The 17472-nt window shown below is 35.0% G+C and overlaps 1 protein-coding gene and 1 non-coding gene across 2 annotated transcripts; both read left to right on the forward strand.

Annotated features, from left to right (window-relative positions):
• The first annotated feature begins 2064 nt into the window (after window positions 1-2064).
• TRNAR-UCU lies at window positions 2065-2137 on the forward strand. Its single transcript has one exon. It is a non-coding gene; the product is annotated as a tRNA-Arg (tRNA).
• Window positions 2138-12068: 9931 nt separating this feature from the next.
• On the forward strand, window positions 12069-17334 carry LOC109164153 (WD repeat-containing protein DWA2-like). Its single transcript, XM_019312941.1, has 13 exons — window positions 12069-12238; window positions 12341-12557; window positions 13849-13960; window positions 14223-14322; window positions 14570-14697; window positions 14868-14937; window positions 15475-15563; window positions 15789-15834; window positions 16034-16107; window positions 16216-16286; window positions 16364-16422; window positions 16768-16826; window positions 16912-17334. Exons 1-12 carry the CDS (start codon window positions 12194-12196, stop codon window positions 16807-16809), a joined length of 1053 nt encoding a protein of 350 aa, XP_019168486.1. The 5' UTR covers window positions 12069-12193; the 3' UTR covers window positions 16810-16826; window positions 16912-17334.
• The last annotated feature ends 138 nt before the right edge of the window (window positions 17335-17472 follow it).

The following is a 17472-nucleotide window of genomic DNA, read 5'->3' on the forward strand; positions in this document are numbered from 1 at the left end:
AATTGCAATTACAAGCTAGCCACCCACACTTGAAGACACTCAAGATCAAGTGAACAACTCCCCAAAAAATAGTTGGCTAAGAAGAAGAAGGAAGTTCCAGTTGTCCAGCGTAGAAGATATAACACACGTAGCACATCAAAACCAAAGTTCCAAAATAGGCCTGATGATCCAATTAACATTTACTAAGTATGAATTTGTGAATGACACTATCATTTTGGTTAAGTCCTGGTATTTTGTAACAGAAGTGGCATCTTCATTTGGTAAACTAGGATTGTAGCTGCTAGCAGATCCTCATTTGGTAAATTGTCTTTTGTAAATTATTTTGGTTAACTAGGATTTTAACTGCCAGCAGCTCCAGTACACTATTGGCTATTTAGTACATGTGTTTTTGCAAACAGTTGGCTATTTTGTAAACTTACAGTTCACAAATGCATTACCTAATTATTATGCAGTTTGCCAACTCTATTCACTTCATAGTTCAAATCACTTCCAATTGCAAACTATTGGCTATTTTGTAAACTTATTGTATTTCACAAATGCATTGCCTAATGATTCACTTCACTGTCTTATACCAATTTCACTTCCAGTTTGAATCAATTTCTTACACTTCACAGTTCACTTCACAATTTCTTACACTTCAAAGCTCTATTCACTTAACTGTCTTATAGCAATTTCACTTCCAGTTCAATTCAATTTCTTACACTTCACAATTTCTTACACTTCAAAGCTCTATTCAATTAACTGTCTTATAGCAATTTCACTTCCAGTTCAATTAAATTTCTTACACTTCATAGTTCACTTCACAATTTCTTACACTTCACAACTCAATTCACTTAACTGTCTGGGACCAAATTCTACACAAACTCATTCAATATAGCTAGATTAAAAACCAAAAGGTCTGGGAAAATTACAACACAAACTTACACACATAGCCATATGCTCCAAAACAAAATTCAGTAGTCTGGGAGCATTCTAACACTTCTAATTCCTACTGATTTTGTACTATAATATCTAAACAGATGAAATACAAACACAAATCCAAACACAATTAAAAATGTGTTTTTTTTGCAACATCTCTTTTCCTTTGGCTTCACTTCTTTTTCCTTAGCAATGGCGTCTAACATGGCCTTTAATTTCTCAATTTCTTCTCGGTCTATGTTTATCCTCTTCAACAAGCCCGGTATTATGCTTATTGCCCTTGCACACATTGTAGGATCAACCCAGTCAAAGAAACCACATCTCTTCCCTCCCTAAAATCTAAAAAACAAATATTTGTAATTGAACGAACAAAATTAAACCAACATAAATACTCTAAAGTCTAAACAAAATACTCACGGGAGATTCAGAACAATACCAAAACCTTCTTCTCGGATTTCGATCCGTCCAAGATATTCGAATTACAAGCTCATTCCCACAATTACATTCTCGAATTTCTATGGATTCCGCAAGATTATGTCATCTCCTTGTACAACTTGAACTAGATGACATTTTCTAAACAAATGGAATTAAAGAAATGAGAAGAAATGGGAAGAAAAAGGGAGGAAGAAATGGAAATCAGATGAAAAGGGAGGAAGAAATGGGAAGAAAAAGACCGAATTAGCTGTTGTCTGGTGGAAGGGAAATAGATTAGGGTTAGGGAGGGATGTGTTTTTGAAGTGATCTGCATGACAGTGTGTATTTGGGGGGAATTAAAGAAAAGACTATTATGCCCCTAATATTTCACGGCTAAGACGGAGAAACATAACGGAAGGACTATTGGAGGTCAATTTTGAAATTAAGAGGATGACAAAAGGTCAAAACGAAAGTTTAGAACCATTGATGACGGAACCCACTAAACTCGAGGGACCTTGGCTGGTATTTACTCAAAAATAATAGTATAATATTTGAAAGATAATGTACAATTTTACCATTATAGAAATACGGACAAAAATTAGGAATATCATAATGAGCTAAATCATTCCTAATAATGAAATGAAAAAAGCATAATTAGAATATTGAATATTGTTCTAAATATTCAAAAGCAAATTAATTAAATGAAAAAAAAAACATAATGAAGCTTTGTAAGCGCCTATGGCCTAATGGATAAGGCGCTTGACTTCTAATCAAGCGATTGTGGGTTCAAGTCCCATTGGGCGTGTGTTTCATTGTTTTTAAAAAAATAAATAGTTAGAAAATGATTTTAAAGTTTTCTTATTTGTGATCTTTGATGCTCAACTTTGAATACTACATATAGAAAAAATAAAAAAAGGATAATGACAAATGTAGGAATATTTTATTTTTTTTGAAACAATGTAGTAATATTTTATAATTGTACAAGAAATGAAGCAAAATGTAAAACTTGTCGTAAAACTAGATGTGTATTCTTGTGTGAACAGATATAATAAAGTACAATAAAGGTCCATCAATATTTTATTATTCATCCTTCAATCCAATATATACATAATGTACAGAGTTTCAATATAACTACATGTCTATAAAGGATTAAGAGGTATTATGATAATATAATTCCTCTATTATGTCCACACACACACACTGTAACACCCCCCCCCCCCCCCCAAATCACATGCTATAAAAAGCCTTAACACATGCAGATAACATAACTAAACAACTAGCACAGCGGAAGATTAAAAGATAACTGGATAAACATAAATCCAAGTCATGGGGTGTTATGCCACGTTCACCAACAAAGATGAACGCTACGGCAAAATCTGCATGGTTCACAACTATCCCAAATCTCACAAGTCTACAACTAGATCGGCACACAGGCCATAAAACAAATGGAAGGAGCTATGCTATCGGGCACTAGACAGCGCACTCGTCTAGACATCACCTGAAAGAACACAACAAAACATGGGACGACGCCCGGTCAGCGAATAATGCTGGCAACCCACCAATACATGTGAAATATCATACATAGATAGATATAAGTTATAAAGCCATTTTCGAAACGGAATACATAAGTATATAAGTACAAAATCAGGAGCAATAGTCAACACAAGACTCAACACCCTCAACAAGGATACGGGAACACATCCCAAAACCGCAAAGGACAACCACAACACAAAGGATAAAGACACGACAAACGGCAACACATGCCTCGGCAACACATGCCTTTGTGACTACACACGTCACAAGAAGAGAACACACAATCACGGCTACACAAGCCCTCGTGACATCACTCATCACGAGTTGATATGCCTTCCTTATGCCCTGTTCCAACCTTATGGCTACCCCCAACCTTATATCTAGTTCCAACCTTTACCTCCAGGACCCCTGTACACCAAGTCCAACCTTATTCCCCCGGGAACCGTCGTTCCCCCTCCAACAGTCCCTCCAACAAAACCACCGATTTCATAGTACACGAGGTACCGTACACACACATGGCAACACATGCCCTGGATAACACATGTTATCCCAGTAATAAACACGTGAACCTTACACAAAGGCCACAGCTCCATAATCACGTCACGGCCACCACAAGGACCGCTGCAATACCTTGGTGACTAGTGTCTCATACCACTAATCATGCAATCCAGGTAAAGCCACACACGCATCACACCTCAACAAGAATCAATCAACGGATCACAACGAAGGTATGAAACCATACTCAATCAAGGAATGGGTCACAGCCCAACAACAACGACGATGAATAACACAAGTTATCATCAACCAATCGGAAGGTACAAACAACACACACGCTAGCATTTAAACACCAAACTAGCATGCTCATCAAACGGGTAAACCAAAGGTAGTTCCGAGGAACACACAAGACTCACCACGGTTCAACGAAACTCAATGTTGAACACTTAGCACGATTCAAGACACCAAAGTCCTACATGGATACCTACCATATAGTTCTAGACATACGAAACATCAAGAAGACACTCAAATAGTTCCACAAAAGACCAAATACCGAGTCAAAAGAATCACGGGGAACAAATCCCCACCATCACCATATCATGTACCCGCGGGTAGGCCCCTACCCGCGGTTCCGCCCGCGGGTACAGGCCGCCCAAGAAGTGTACCCCACGGGTGGGCGGCGGGTGGGCCTCCTACCCGCCGTTCCGCCCGCGGGTACAACCTGTACCACATCAACACACTTCGTGAATTTTATCTCCAAACTCAAATTCAAGTCCAAAACATGTCAAATCTCACCCAATACAACAAAATGACTTGAATCATAGGAAATGCCAAGCAATGGCACAAATGAACCCTAAACACAAGCTCTAGATATGCATTTTCACAAGACAAATGCATAAACACTCACATTTCATAGCAAAACACATATAGAATCCAAGAAATCACATATAGGTAAGCAAAATAGATTTTGTAGAGCATGGGTTACCTCTTGTAAACTAAAGACTTCACTTTACACCTTAACAAGCTCTTTTCAAGGCTCACCTTCCAAACCCACTTCAAAAACAAACCAAGAAATCATAAAGATCCTACCTTTAAGAAAAAGACACCTAAGATGAAACCAAAAACACAAGATGAACTTAGATCTTACCCTCCTAGATGCCCAAATATAAGAAAGGTTGAATCTTGGAAGCAACTCTTGAAGTCTTGGCAAGGCCTCAACTTGGCTTGGAAGAAAAGCTACTCACCTTTTTAGAGAGAAGGTAGAGCTAAATTTTTAGAAAGTGTAATGGATAGAATGAAGATGTCTACTAGGTTAGGTTACAATACTAACACTAGGTGAAAGGTCAAGAATGCCCTTACTAACATTAGGAAATGTAAGGAACAAGGGAACTTCCTTCAAAGCTCAAGGTATAACTTTGACTTTGGGGTTGACTAGTCAAATACTAGTCCCCAAGTATTGAATTTCAGGATTTTAGGAATTAATTCACCAATTGAAATAGGATTAATTACTCAATTAATCCACTAATTGAATTTGAATTTTGGGGTGTCACACACACACACACACATTACAACAAAACTCATTATTAGAAATAATTACACCAACATATTTTTATTCCCGTTATACCCTTACCTTCATTGATTTGTATTACTCCGTATATTTTTCTAGTATTTTATATGCGCTATGCGCAAAAATATATGCTCAATATTAATCTCAAGTTAAAATACTTTTTTAAAGTAATAATATATATATATATATATATATATATATATATATATATATATATATATATATATATATATATATTAAAAAGAGTTTTTTTTTCAAAATGGTCCATCGACTATTGCTCATTCTCAATTTTGCATTTCGACTTTCAATTGCACCAAATATGGTTCCTTGACTTTCAAAAACTCACCCAATTCAGTCCTCCGTTATGTATTCCCTCTATTCAGCGTTAAAATGGAGAGCATTTTCGTCTATTTACATATTGTGCGACTAATATACGCTAGGAAGTAGTCGATGGACCATATTGGGAATAGTCGATGGACCATTTTGAGGAACTCTCTTTTATTTATTTCATTTTTGTTTATTTTCAATTTTTAAGACTACCAAATTAGAATTTTTACAATTTTTTTCTCACAAATATAAATAGTTAAAATCTCACACTCCAAATTCAAAAATTTCAACTTTCTATCTTTCTCTTTAAACTTTTTACCTCTATCTAAACCAGTGTTGCAAAAATCCTGCTAATCGGCGTCAGCCGACCGTCTAGCGTATCACCATAATCGGTGGTCTAGGCGGCCGCCTAGACGCTGACCGCCTAGGCCTCCTAAATGCCGAGTAGGCCGCCTAGTTGGCTGATTAGCTATTTTTTTTAAAGGGTTATTTTATTCAAAATGATATCATTTTGAGCAAAATAATCCTAAATTCTTTAAACTCTAGATATTATTTTAGGTTAATATTTAATATTTTAGTATTAACTATTAAAATATTAAATAGTTTATAATTATCAAGTCTTAAAAACTTTTTTTAAATAATGAACAATTTGGTCCCTCAATTATTGGCGAACTGTCAATATAGCCCCTCAATTGCTTATTCATCGATTTGGTCCCCAAAAATAATTATTTTTAGTTGATTTAGTCCCTCCGGCCGGAGGGACTAAATCAAATAAAAATAATTATTTTCGGGGACCAAATCGTTGAATAAGCGATTGAGAGACTACATTGACAGTTCGCTAATAATTGAGAGACCAAATCGTTCATGAACTCAAAAAATTATAAAAAAAAAAAAAAAATACACGGGCGTCCAAGGAGCACCTAGCATTTTTTCAACCATGATCTAAGCATACAAACTTTTCTTTTATCCCTATCAAGTTTTACAATACGTTCCGTAACTTTCATAAATATTCATATACTTTTTATTTTTATCTTTTTTATGTTCATATATATCTAAAAAAAAATCATACTAAAAGTTCAATAGACAATCAATCACTATGTATCACATTAAATATTATTTTTATTGTTCAAAATAACATTATTATTTTTTTCCTATTTAGACACCCAAAGAGTACAAAATGTAGGGAAAATGTTAGACCAAAATGTTAGTTTTTCTGGTAAACTTCTCGGTTGAGCCAAAATGTAAAATCTCGCTTGTGACAGGAATGTAAGTTTACTTCTCGGTCACACGACCGAGGGCGCACTTCTAGGTCAAAGAGGTGCTTCTTGCACTTCTCGGAACAGAAAATTGTGCTTCACTTCTTAATCAATGGCAAAATATTGAAAAATATTTTTAGAAAGTTGGCTTAACTTTGCTCGCATGGCCATTAGTTCTATTCCAAAGCTAGTACAAACCATAGCTACCATTTCCAAATCCCTGAGTACCAAGCAGTACATCATACTAAGGGGACTCTACAATTATGGCTACCAATTTCCAAAAGTTTGTATGTTTAGACAGAAGTAAAAATTATGTAGAAAAAGTTAAAATTTAGAGGTTGGAGTGTGAGATTTTAACAATTTATATTTGTGAGAAAAAAAATCTATAGAAATTCTAATTTGATAGATTTTTTTTTTTTTTTTTAAATGAATATAACTAAAAATGAAATAAATAAAAAAGTTTTTACCAAAATGGTCCCTCGATTATTCCTAAAATGGCCCCTCAACTATTTCTTAGTGTATATTAGGTGTACAATAGGTAAACCGACCAAAATGACCTCCATTTTAACATTGAGTAGACGAAATACATAACGTAAGACTGAATTGGGTGAGTTTTTGAAAGGCGATGGACTACATTTGGTACAATTAAAAGTCGAAATGCAAAATTGAGAATAAGCAATAGTCGATGACCATTTTGAAAAAAAAAAAACTCTTTAAAAAAATTATAGTTGTAAAATTCATATTATAATCCAGGAGTATAACCTGGATTAAGACTTATTATATTTTTAGATATTATATATATTTATATACAAGTATATTTTAAGATGTTCATTTAATTTGTTCATAGTATTTGCATTATAATTTATTTTCTTTTCAAGGAGCCTTTTATTTACGGACTAATCTAAATAGTCAAATATTATTAATTACTGATCATTTATTGAAGGGAAAACATCGTTTTTGGACCCTCAATTATTTTACTTTTGAAAATTTAGTCTCTGTTAATTGATTTGAACAAAATTAGTCATTTAATTGTTCACAATACATCATATTTGGTCTGTGATGTTATATAATTAGAATTTTTTAAATATTATTTTTTCAGGAGATTATATTTGTTCATTTCTTTCAACCATTCAACTTTCTTCTCCTTTTTCTTAAAGACGCCTTATCTACAAAAAGACAGGCTTCAACCCCAACTCTAGTAGGAAAGTTTCCAGTGCCTTTGCTATATATTTCCCCTTATGTGAAGACACAAGGACAAAAGATTTATTTATTTATTTTTTTATTTATTTTTTTTTTTGTAGCTTCCACTCATTGTCTATGAAATGTGCAATTATGCACATATAGTTGGTCCTTTGTACAGAAGTCCAAGTATCAGTAGTGATACTAACCCTTTGATAACTAGTCCTAAATGAAATTCTTCAAATTAACCCTCTCATCAAAATAAATCTTCAGAATATTCCTACTCATTGTCCATCTTAAAAGAATTTTGAACCTAGGACATGAAATATCAACAAATTTCCTAAAGCCTTGACCCTCAATAAACCTAAAATGTAGCTCATCAACATTAATCATTTCACAGAGAACTCTCCTAATCAGCTCTTGATCGAATACCTAGATTCCCAAAACCCTTTCAGCACCTTCAGAGTCAGTTAAACTAGAACTAGGGGCAGGAGAGAATGTGAGAAGAGATTGCCTAGTATCCTTAGAGTGAGGATTTTTTAGGCAACTTAATATGTGATTTCTCAAAGAAGAAGTTCCATGTTTTTTGGACTCACATGCAAACAACTTTGCACAATATAAACACTTGGTTTTGATAACAATGCCATCATTGTTTCTTATTTTTTCTAAGTGATCCCATACAGGAGATCGGGTTTCAACATTTTTTTAATAGGAATAGATGGAAGCAATGACTGCTAAGATGTATCTTTCTCTACAGTTTGTACTTCAAGATCATGTTTCACATTTTGTAGAGGAGGTTGACTTCCAGACCCACCAACACTTTTCATCTATATAGTAAGAAAGTATTAGTAAATAAGAACCCTTCAAATTAGAAACTAGGGCATTTCATCATTCATAAACATATTTCAATTAATTGCACATTTCATAATATATGTATATTCCAAAAATTATGGGTCATATATCCATAAACTTGCACAATTTCACACTTGCACATTACAAAATACAAAGAAATTCATAATCAGGTATTCAAGCAAAGTAGCAAACATCTACTTTATAAACCTCATCATTTATATGGATTTCACACTTAGGGGCTAGGGCTTCCACCAAATCAGGGGCAATTTAAGTTTTAAGGGACATATATCCATAAACTGATAAACATGCACAGTTACACATTACTTTGAAATCCATAATCAGGCATTCAAATTTCAGCCAAACATCCACTATAAAGTTTAAAAAGCTCATCATTTATATGGATTTCACAAATCACAATAACACAATTAGGGGCTAGAGTTTCCACCAAATCAGGGGCAATTTATTAAGCCTTTAAGAGACATATATCCATAACCATAAACATGCACAGATGCTTTCACTATTTCAGTATTTCACAAATCACAAATAGGGGCTTCTACACTAAATCAAGGACATGCAAAATGGAAATTTCTCAAAATCACAAATTCCCAGTTAAGGGACGTGCAAACTAAAACTTCCAGTATATCATAAAAAAAAAACCCCTAGATTTGTATATTTTCATTTTTTAGAAAAACACCAAAGATACAACTAAGACAATCAATATATCAATATCAATAATATCAATATATCACACTATCACAGAATAACAAAAAAGTAAAACTATAATATTAGGGTTTTAGCAATTACTTCGTTTCTCCAAAATAATTCCCGGAGAACAAAGGGCTTCGATTCCTAGCCAACAAGCAACAATCCACAAGTCACCCCAGTCCACAGGTCACTGTCTCACTCTCACAATAACCGATTCATGGGCTAGGGCTTCCACCGTAGTGACACAGTCTATGAGAGACAGACTAATAGTAGACTTTAATTTGAGAGATGAGAGAACTCAGAGAAGAATCAAAAGATCAGAGAGAAGGGGGAGAAGAGAGAACGAGAGAATAATCTGAGAGATGAGAGAACTCAGAGTCTCAAACCATAGAGAAGAGAGAACGAGAGAATAATCTGGAAAGAGGGTGACTGTGCAAATGAGAGTAGGACTAGGGTTTCCTCTTAACTTCCATATATATACTAAACTTAAACGACGTCATATAACACAAGAGGTATACAAACCCTATACCTAAATCGGATAATCGGACGGGTTCGGGGGGTATTTAATGCCCCCAACCCGATTGTCATTACCCAGCTTCTCGAAGATAACGGGTCGGATAACCCGTTTCAGAATCGGCTTAATGAATGCAACGCTTCATTTGATTTTGGTTTGGGCGGATATGTCGGTTTTTTCGGATTCTGCAAAATCTTATATATAGTTTAGCTCACTGGTAAATGTATCATTTTTATAACATGTACACCATTGAAGTGTTAACCCTGTAGGTTACAAATAGGTGTTTGTACGAAATAGAAACAAGAATGATGATGTGGTGTGATATTAATCAAATATCATGTAGAGACTCATAATTGATTTTAATCAAATATACTCTCACATAATGGATGTCATTAAGTTCTGCTATATAATTGGCAGAATAATAAATTTAGATATGCAGCTGATGAAAGTCATGACCGTATAATTATGGGTCATTAGACACTAATAATTTTTGGGAAAATCCTTGATGGATTTATAATTCTCAGAATGAAAGAAAATAAATATCACAACATGTTTGTTGTTAAAGTACAAAAGCTTTGCTTAACTTGAAATAGTAAAGCAATCGATTGAGTAATTTCCTCATGAAGTAGGAATATGTAAAAATGAATAGGTGTCATTATGTGCCTATTAAAGAGTTTCTAATGTAGTTATTTATTTATTATCTCAGTATGTGTTGGTGTCATGAACATCATTGAAATACATAAAGAGTTTAATGATATTAGCTCGTGTGAAGATGGAATTTGAAATAAAAGACCTGAAAACCAAGTATTATCTCAACCTGCAAATCGCCAGTTAGTCTATTTTGAAAACTGTATTTGACGCGCTTCATATGGATAAGTACAATTTACTTATCACACTAGTGGTTTCTAATCTCTTGGAAAAGATAAAGAACCATTTTTGAACCCAAAGAGGATAATGAGGATGTGTTGGGACGGGAAGTCCATTACTTATTTATCATTGGAGCACTACTTTATAACCAGAGATTTAATAATCGCACCAGGTCTTATATTGTATTTGAGATGGAATTACTAGTAACATTTAATGTTTCTTTTTGTAATTAAATATTTGGTTAATGTTTAAACATATCCTCCAGTATCTTCAAATTACAAAAGATTTTGATGTTTATGTGAGAAACCAATATATGTTTTTAATGGGTTACTTGGGTACTGACTATTATCTTTGATCTCCATAATGCCAAGTCTTAAATATGTTATACCCCCACTGTCCTATGTGAGGACAATAAAATTTGTGTTGCACAAATAATAAATGAGCATGTTTAAGAATATTTGACAAAATATATAGTGTCAATATTCAACCCACGTGAGCTCCAGAAGAGTCACAAGATTATTATACTTAATGTAATTAACTCTTGTGACAATCTTGAATATTGTACTATATCCCATTTTTCTACACTCCTTTTGAAACAATGTTTTTATTTTAGAACATGTTGACATTGAAGATTGGTATCTTTAGGGGGAGTGATATTTACTTGAATTAATCTTGAAGATTTACTCGAATAATCCTGAAAATTGGGTTTTAAAGACCAACAATTGTACCCCTTTTTGCAACACATGAATGCATACATATCATGTACTCTTTTCCTCACTAGGTTTTTTCCATTGAGTTTTTCTAGTGTGGTTTTTAACGAGGAATGAGTACAATATAGTAATATCTATCAATGAGGAAGTTGCAAATAAATACTTACACACACACACCCCCCCCCCCCCCCCCCCCAAAAAAAATCCTGAAGATTATGCCCTGAAGTCTTATGATTGTACTATTTTTTCCTTAACTAAATCTTTTCACATGCTTTTCTTCGAATAAGGTGTTTAATGAGGCAATTGAAACAACACATGTATTACCCATTTACCCATATATCATGTACTCTTTTCTTGACTAGGTTTTTTCCACATGATTTTTCTAATAAGTTTTTAACGAGACATGATTATGACAAGATAATGTCTAAGGGTGAATGTTATAATTATATTATTATTAAGTGTGGACATTATGAGTGGATTATATAACAGTTATAACTGTCCTCGTATATGTCTCCATTATTCTTTTCCGTTACCTTTGTAATTATATATATGTTCTTTGTATTATGTACAGATGGTGATTGGAATAAAATTTCTTGCGCAATTTACTTTGTCTATATTTTTTCTTTTACTCCTATTTCATTACACTGTTCACTATCTTCACCGAAAAATGCTACAAGTTAAAGAATTTACAACACATAAATATTATTAGTGGTGACAGATTAATCCAAAATTAAGACTTGATACGAGTACAAGATTGACTTCTGACTACATTGCAATACATATACAACGATAAGAAAGAATAGTGTAAAGAAAAACGGCGAGTATAGATCGAAGATTTCCGAGATCAGTCGCAACAATGCAAGGAGGATCAACAGGCATCGGCTATGGCCTCAAGTATCAGGTAATCTCTGCTTCCTTTCCTTCCCTTCCCTTCTCTATTCTCTCTTGAGTCTTGACAATTCACACTCGCTCTCTACAATTTCCATTTCCGCATTTCTCTCAGGCGAGATGCATCGCCGACGTCAAAGCCGACACTGATCATACCAGCTTCCTCGCCGGAACTCTTAGCCTTAAAGAAGAGAACGAGGTGCATCTTATTCGGCTCTCCGCCGACGGCACCGAATTGATCTGCGAGGGTCTGTTTTCTCACCCTAGTGAGATTTGGCACCTCGCTTCTTGCCCCTTTGATCAACGCATCTTCTCCACCGTTTTCTCTTCCGGTAACTCGCCGATTCCCTCTTCACTCTGCTTAATTGTTGATTATGTTTTTTTGTAGTTCTTTTTTACTGTTTTGTCTTTATGAATATAATAAAATGCCTGAAATGTTTATATATTTTCCATCTGGGACCACTGTCTTGTTAAGAATGCAGTTTATGAGATCTGTGGTGAGCTAATAGTGAAACGTTAGAACTCAATTTCAATAGCTTATGATTTACATTGGAGCATTAGAAAGTGTTCTGGCTGCATGGTAGAGCATTCTAACTGTAGTTGGAGAAGTTTTAATTTTTTTTTGAGGATTTCCATGACCTAGTTGCCAAATGTGGGACCTGCATTTCTATAACCTTTGCTTGAAAAATTTACTGGAAGTGTATTAGCAGTGAAGTTGATGCAAACCATGACACCATCCTATTCATTCCAGTTGAAGAAGGCCCTAAGAATGGAGCTGGCCTACTTCTAAGTTTCTTTCTGTATCTCAATAGCATTATATGTCACTAATAGTCATTTCATTTCAGTTTCTTTTTATGCTTTAATACCAATAAATCACTAATGGCCACTAGGTTACTTGAAGTTTTTTTTTCTTACTTTATAAATACCCATTTCTTATTGTTTTAATGGGGGAATTCAAAAGATTATAATAAGAAAAATAATGTAGAATCTTTGTCTTCTTCTCTAGAAGCCTTTATGTTTCTTGTGTTTTTTTTTTTGGGTGACAAGGGAAACCCTACAACCCTTTTGTGTGTAGGTAAACCCTGCCTTGTGACCCTAGTCGGCAAAGGACCTCAAGAAAGTAAACCAGCCTAGGTTACCCATAGCTAACCGGCTCAAAGCAAGGGGGCAAGGATTTGAACTCGTGACCTTGTGGTTACAAGTGTGGATCTCTTGCCATCTTGGCTGGGGTTACCCCCAAGCCTTTCTGTTTCTGTTACTACCGACAGTGGAATTTTACTTTTGAATATAGTTCACTCTGATTCACATGGCAGGTCTTTCGCACCTTGTGTTGGGTTTGACTCCATCTAACTTATTTTTGGGTATTGATTCTGGGTTGACCAAATGCAACAAGAGTTTTTACAGCAGGCCGTGTGTGGGTTTGCTTCAATTTTGATTTATCAAGCACAATATGGGTTTTCATGGCGGGTCTTGTGTGGGTCCGTATCAGAAGTTGTAGGGTTGTATTGCTTGATTGGTTGTTTGTTAGGTCATATTGGTACTTGGATTGTAGAAGAGTAGGAAGAAGATGATACACTCATACACTACATTTATTTGTGATAGAATTATGATTTGGTTTTGCAGGTGAAATGTATGGGGCAGCAATTTGGCAGGTACCTGAGCTGTATGGGCAGCTGAATTCCCCACAGTTAGAACGGATTGCTTCTCTTGATGCACATGGTTCAAAGATTAGATGGTGAGTTAACAATTTCACAGTGGTTGGGTTTATGATTCTTTAATATGTTCTTATGCTCCCTAAGTAGAAGAAAATGGAAATGCAGAGTGCACCGTAAAGTTTGAGTAAAATGATATACTGATTGCACCATGATGAAAAATTTAGATACTAAGCGTTCTGCTTTCTAATTGTCACTGAGGATTTCCATTGAGTTGAGGAGTCTTGTTTTAATCTATTTGTTTTGAACACTAAAGTCTTCTGCAACTTTCTGAACAACTGGCAGCACACTTTGGTGGCCCACTGGAAGGCATGACAAATTGGTTACCATTGATGAACAGAATCTTATTCTGTGGGGCTTTGACACGTCAAAGAAGACTGCACAAGTATTAACTCTGGACACAACTTTAGCCATTTTGCTTTGTGAAAATAAATTTATTTTGATGGTTTTTCAGCATGCAATTTTCTGTGGCTGGTAATCCTGGTATTACAGAACCTTAAGATTTACATCCTTATTCACCCTCTCCAACACAAAACAATAAATAAAAGTAATGAAGATTGGTATATATGTAGAATCTTGTTAGCTCTGATTTCTTGGGCTAATTATTATTCAGCTGTTGTTGCCAAGTTTAGGTGCAAGCAAAAGAATCAGCTGGAATGCTTCACTCTTTATCTGGGGGAGCTTGGGATCCACATGATTATAATGCCATTGCCTTAACATGTGACTCATCGGTTCAATTTTGGGATCTACGTAATATGAAGTATGCTAATTTTGTGCATATTTCTCCTTGTCCTATGATAGACACTGGTGCACATTTCATTTGTTTTATTTTAGGTCCACTCTTTCAAATTTTATTGGATTTTTTAGTTTGAAACAAAGGGATGAGGAGATTGTTTCTGACAATTAATATCACAACTCTTGCACTTGCAGGAAAACAAGCTCAATTGAGCATGCTCACATCCGAAATGTAGACTATGATGTTAAGAAAAAGTATATGCTTGTAAGTACCTTCGAATGAGTTTTTTAATAAGTTAATGTAGCTCTAGTACTTTGAAGTTCTTATTCCTAATTGTTCCTGATCAATCGGTCATTGTATATGGTTCACGGGGAAGACATAGATTAATGAGTCTGGGTTGTCTATAAGTATTCCTCTTAACTAACTTGTAGATTTAGGGGCATGTTGGCACACAGAACTGCATCCACTTTGATGGATACAAGTATACAACTGGCTTAGCTTATTGTAATGACCTCTCTCTTTCCTTTGTGTCAAGTGTAAGGACAGATAATTTAAATGCATGAAGTGTCAACTTCTTTCTTGGAAGTGTCTTAAGTTTCAAATTGTCACTGTACTCCACTGTGATTACTCTTATGATATGTAATAATTGGTTAAAATTAAAAATCAGGACTGAGATATAGAAACATACTTATCCACTAAGAATTGTTCCATCCTTTTATCTTGTTCTGTATTGAGGAAAAAGGGGCAAGGTTCCTGTAAACCTGAACTCCCAGTCTGTTTAATATGCTTTATATTTTGTAGGTAACTGCTGAAGATGAATCTGGGATAAACATATGGGACCTTAGAATGGTGAAGTTTCCTGTCTTACAGCTTCCTGGGCATGATCACTGGTATATCATTCTTCATTCTTGGCAAATTCTAAGATATTGTTAATTTGCAAATGTGCAATGTGTTTGGTTAGCTATGGTCTTTGTATGGATGTGCTATGAATACATTGCTTCATTATTGAATGTCTAACCCTTGAATGTCTAATTGCAATCATAGTTCATTTGGTTTTCAGAAATACCTAGCCTGTCTTGTTTTCAAATGAGCAAGTGTAATTTGTTTGTTGACAGGACATGGACTGTGAAATGTAATCCTGAATATGAAGGCTTAATTCTGGTTCTCTCTCTCTCTCTCTCTCTCTCTCTCTCTCTAAATCACAAATGCATGTAACATGAAGGAAAAACATTTAGAAAATGTAGATGACATTTCTTTGGAATATGTACTAAACTTTCTGCTCTTCTAGACAGTCTTAAAACTACTCTCTTTTGTATTTTGGAGTGCTTGTATTATGCTGACAGCATCAAAGCATTTGTAGAGTGCTGGGACTGATTCTGCAGTCAATTTGTGGCTTACATCTCCTCCTAGTGCTGCGGACCTAATGTCTGAGAGGTGATTGTCTTCATCCATAATCCTTGCTCTGCATGCAGAAGAAAACCCATAAGATTTTAATGTCTCTATTAGTTGACATCATGTCTCATAAGTTTTTTCTGATTTCAGCTTTGAGTCCAATACTAGTCGGGATGGTCATTTGCTTAATTCATACAGTGACTATGAAGATAGTGTCTATGGTAATTGTCATAAAATCTATTTGCTTCTTCATCTTTACCACCAAACTCAATTTGATTTGTCTACCTTGATTTTGAAGGTCTTGCTTGGAGTTATCGAGAACCATGGATGTTCGCATCATTGTCTTATGACGGGAGGGTATGATCTATACTCTTTCATATAGAACCTAGGGAAAAATGAAATTGTATCTTGATACTAGAAAATGTTTCTCCTTTATAAGCATAGGCTATCCCACTTTATACAGGAAGCTAATACCCTATCTTGATGAATTATTACTTGTTATGCTGGTGGGAGTTATTTGCAATTTTTAGCAATTTTCCCATGAGAGGGGTTTAGATTTAGCTTAGTTGTAAGCTAAACCCCTTTCCAAATTAGACAGTTTTGAATCCCATCTCCTCCATCCCAATAGATGTCTTTGTTATGTTCTGGTTTGTATTAATTTTGAAGTCTTATCTCTTTTTTTTTTTTTTTGGTTATAAATAGGTCGTTGTGGAATCCATTAAGCCTCATCTTCCAAGAAGATGAATAATGAGCAAGTGCAGGTGGTGGTTCTCAAGCCCTTCTTATTTTGGTCCCTAACTCTCTTGTTCTGATATCCCTTTACCTATTCCTGCATTTTAACATCAGAGTTTGAGAATAGCGTTCGCATCAGAATCCGTTGCAGCCAAACAGCGCGATGATGATGAAGCCGCAACTGCTTACATGGAGTTCAAGACTGTAACAAGACGTTGCTTTGCTTGTTGTGTTATGGTGTTTGTTTTTCATTTTTATGTCAAAGCTTAATCCCACCATTCATTCGCCTTTGCCATGCTTGTTGCATTGGTTATCACTATTTTTGCGGCATATCAAAACTGTCATATGTCCTGAGTTTGTGTTAAATGATGTAATGGATGTACCAACCTTTGTATGTCATAGCATCGTATGTTTTTGGATGAAGCAAAGGTTTTGACATCCGGATAGTGTCTCCGGAAGCAGTTTTATGTTTAGAACAGTATTGAACCTAAAGCTTATTTAATCAGACTATTGAGATTGTAAAATAATCAACTTTTCGTTGATGCGATGATGAATTATAGATTATACCAACTTTTATGCTCATACAAATAATTCATGTGTTATTTGCAAGTGCAAGAGGGTAATCATCAATGAAATTTTCCACACGCAGTCTCAGGTGCTTCCGTATGTGTGCAT

Source organism: Ipomoea nil, unplaced genomic scaffold, assembly GCF_001879475.1.
Source record: "Ipomoea nil cultivar Tokyo-kokei standard unplaced genomic scaffold, Asagao_1.1 scaffold3056, whole genome shotgun sequence".
Classification (NCBI taxonomy): domain Eukaryota; kingdom Viridiplantae; phylum Streptophyta; class Magnoliopsida; order Solanales; family Convolvulaceae; genus Ipomoea; species Ipomoea nil.